General features: G+C 30.4%; 1 protein-coding gene across 1 annotated transcript; it reads right to left on the reverse strand.

The window, feature by feature from the left end:
* Positions 1 to 824: 824 nt before the first annotated feature.
* Positions 825 to 2,715, reverse strand: LOC113512504 (uncharacterized). Its single transcript, XM_026896403.3, has 3 exons — positions 2,467 to 2,715; positions 2,262 to 2,368; positions 825 to 2,167 (listed from the first exon to the last, which is right to left on the reverse strand). Exons 1-3 carry the CDS (start codon positions 2,543 to 2,545, stop codon positions 1,664 to 1,666), a joined length of 690 nt encoding a protein of 229 aa, XP_026752204.1. The 5' UTR covers positions 2,546 to 2,715; the 3' UTR covers positions 825 to 1,663.
* Positions 2,716 to 3,374: the final 659 nt, after the last annotated feature.

The following is a 3,374-nucleotide window of genomic DNA, read 5'->3' on the forward strand; positions in this document are numbered from 1 at the left end:
ATGGTACTCAACTATGTTATAACATTATGTCTGGCTTGACCACATTATAGTCTTATATGTAGCTTTTTAATATATTCAATCCTGACCCATTAGAAATACCTATTTAGTATTGCTATAGATTTTCCACAAGCTTCTGGTAAAGATGTAAAGTGTATGGTAATAGTAATGTGTTATGTTTCTAATGACTTAAAATCTGACAACTGAAACACATTTGTCCTTCTCTACTGTATACACATATAAATAAAATTGTAGCTTTAATAAAAATAGCTATCGACTCTGTGATCTTATTATATGAAGGACCAATTCAATAAGCTGTGTTTCTGCAGACTCAAATTTTGAAGTAATTTAGTATATTTGTATGATCTATATAAGTATATTCAATTGGAATCACTAGTTCTATGTAATAAATATGTGCTATTATAATTGTAACTATAATATTGGTAATTACGACTATATTTTCATTGTCACTTATTAGTCTACCAAGATTGTCCTTCAGTATTGTTTTTGTCCACAGATGACAATATAAAAATGTCTTTTACTCATGGTAAAGACAATATAAACAATAATAGAATATAAGACTAGCTTATAGAAGAGGCAAAATACTGGGCCACCTTATATGACATAACGATTATAAAAGAGCATAATAAAAAGAAGAGAAAATAGGACAGATAAAAGAAAACACTAGGTGTCATGTCATACAGGGAGGTCAAAGATATAGCCTGAGATAGAGCTGAAAAGAAGAATTTGCATTAATAAGTTGCACTGACAAGAAGAAACTTAAAAAAAAAAAGATAAGATTAGCTTATATACTCTTATAAAATAAATAAAAATATTGCCAACCTTTATTATTGTCAAACAATAAAATGACTTTTCCATTACATGTGAGCAATTGAAACACAAATATGATGAAAACATATTACAAAAAACTCTACTTCAATTTATCTCTAAATATATATTTTATCCTCCATTTTCTGACTGCTAACTTAGGAACTAACTTAGATCAGACAAGATGCCAAATTTTAATATTTTTAAATGTAATTCAAAGATAATAATAAATTGAAAACATGTGTACAATATCCTTAATATTTACGAAAGTTTTTATTTTATATTTGATTTTCCTTGTTGCATACTATATTATTCAAATTATAAATATGATTATGTGTGGGTCACATATATCTTTCCAAAATAAAAGTCTGATAAAATATATGTAAAGATACTATTAGAATACCATTTTCTCTTTTTTTGTATAGAACCTTAAAAAAAAACAAAAGACAATTGACTAGTTTGTTACAGCAATAAGAGTTATGAACTCAATATAATCAAACCTTCATGTAACAAAATATAGTCATTAAAAATGTAATTTTAAAATCTAACTTCAATAATATTTAATGATTACAATATATATTACAATATAATTACAAATAGGCACAAATATTATTTATCTGGATAAAAAAACAAAAGAAAACATTCTTGTGCTCATGTCTACTATCTATATAATATGTATATTATACATATCAGTATTACTATTTAGGCACCAATCTATACACCAGCCCAATACTAACAGTATCATTATTTCTTATATATACTATTTCACTGTTACATCATTGTGAACTAACATAATGTCTTAAAACAAAAATCTCAGTCTTCTGTGATTATAAAATCATTATTCAATAATTAGTTCCAAGCTGTTACTATCTATATCTGTTTTTGCTTCCTTAATTGGCCGTAAATTCTCATCTTTCAATGTTTTTCTCTTTAAACTTAGATTTTTGTTGGAAACTAAACATTCATTAACATTGGAGTCACTGTTAGATATCTTTCTTTTCTTTGTTTTTGTAACAACAAAGTCCAAATCAGATGAATCATCATCAAATCCAGAGTAAATAGGTACAGACCGACCACTTCTTGTTGATCTAATTGGCTGGATTCTTGTTGTCTCCTCAATGATTTGGATGGGTGGAGGCCATGTAGCAAAATTTGCACACTGTCGTGCTTGGCGATAGCTATTAATGGACATTAATTTAACATAAACAGCAAGAGTGCGAGCTTTTTCAGCCTGTGTTATAGTACTGGGCAGGATACTCCAAGGCAAACGCCTGTCACGCACATTTAAATATCTCCTTTTCATAGTTTTCTTTGGTGATGTGCTGCTAGGTTCTGTGTCAGCCTGACAAAGTGCAATAGTAACTGTTACATAGATAAATAATCTAACAGTAAAAAATTAATAATAAAGAAGAATCATTCACAGGATGAATTATTACCTTTCGTAATAATTCATCTTCCTTAGCAGATGCCTCTGAATCTCGTAAAGCTTTAAGCAGATCACTCATTTCTTCTTTCGTTAAATTATCTTCATCTAGGCCAAATTCTATAACAAAATATAATAATATATCTATAAATATAAATACTGAATCAAAAATTTAAAAATATTTTGAGATATATATTTTTAATATGTTAATATTGTACCGGTCAATTGATTTTTCATAATTTTCATTTCCGAGTCGCAACTATCATCAGACGACACAATATTGTTGGAATCTTCCATTTTAAATCTTATTATGCTTCTCACAGAAGCAAAAAGCGAAAAAATTTCAATAACATTAGATACCAAATTAATAACAACTAGGAAAATTTAACAAAAAAAACAAAGTACTCAGAGACATAAATAATTATAAACAAACAAACTATCACATCCGACCATCGTCAATCATTGGTCACATTTGATTTTTTTTTTTAAGTTTTAACGACTCTGGGTTCGAATAATTATTTTCATTTTTGCCACTGGTCCACTAGCCAGTCCAAACACATAAGTAGGGGGAAAGGAATTGTTAGTAATGGACACTAAGAATCTCATTGCTAGCAATATACCTAACCAGGTTGACCTCCTCGCGGATCCTCCTGGAAACTATCATGATCAATTCCTTATGATCATCATCATGATGAGCTAATGGGCCTATTTTCATTCTCATCTATCACCCTTCACTGGTGCTCCGCCAGCGTATCTCATTAGCGCAGGCGGGATTACCATTCCATTTTCACCTGTAGCTGGTCACATTAAATGACCGATGTGAACAACGTACGATTACCTACCGCTGTTAAACAGCTAACTTAAAGCGAGAGCCCCGTCACGGAGTACGAAAAATTGCACGTCAGACCTACCCACGCGTAATTAAAAAGACTCTGATAATTGAAAATCATTTGTTCCACATTATTGGTGACCCCTGCTGAACACGAAGGCCTGTATATTATTATCATTATTACTGAAAAAGTGTAAAATGTCTAACAACGAAGATAGAAATACCGCTGGACGGGTAGATCCTACTAACTTTTGTACTAGTGTCGACACAGAGGCACGATCTGAAATCTTCCGTGTC

This window comes from Galleria mellonella, unplaced genomic scaffold, assembly GCF_026898425.1.
Source record: "Galleria mellonella isolate WM207_F2 unplaced genomic scaffold, CSIRO_AGI_GalMel_v1 utg64, whole genome shotgun sequence".
Taxonomy (NCBI): domain Eukaryota; kingdom Metazoa; phylum Arthropoda; class Insecta; order Lepidoptera; family Pyralidae; genus Galleria; species Galleria mellonella.

Coding starts and splice junctions, on each gene's coding strand:
- LOC113512504 (XM_026896403.3), bottom strand. CDS start 2,545: ATGGAAGATTCCAACAATATTGTGTCGTCTGATGATAGTTGCGACTCG. Junction 2,369..2,466: donor TATGAAAAATCAATTGACCG/GTACAATATTAA, acceptor ATTTTGTTATAG/AATTTGGCCTAGATGAAGAT. Junction 2,168..2,261: donor AAGATGAATTATTACGAAAG/GTAATAATTCAT, acceptor GCACTTTGTCAG/GCTGACACAGAACCTAGCAG.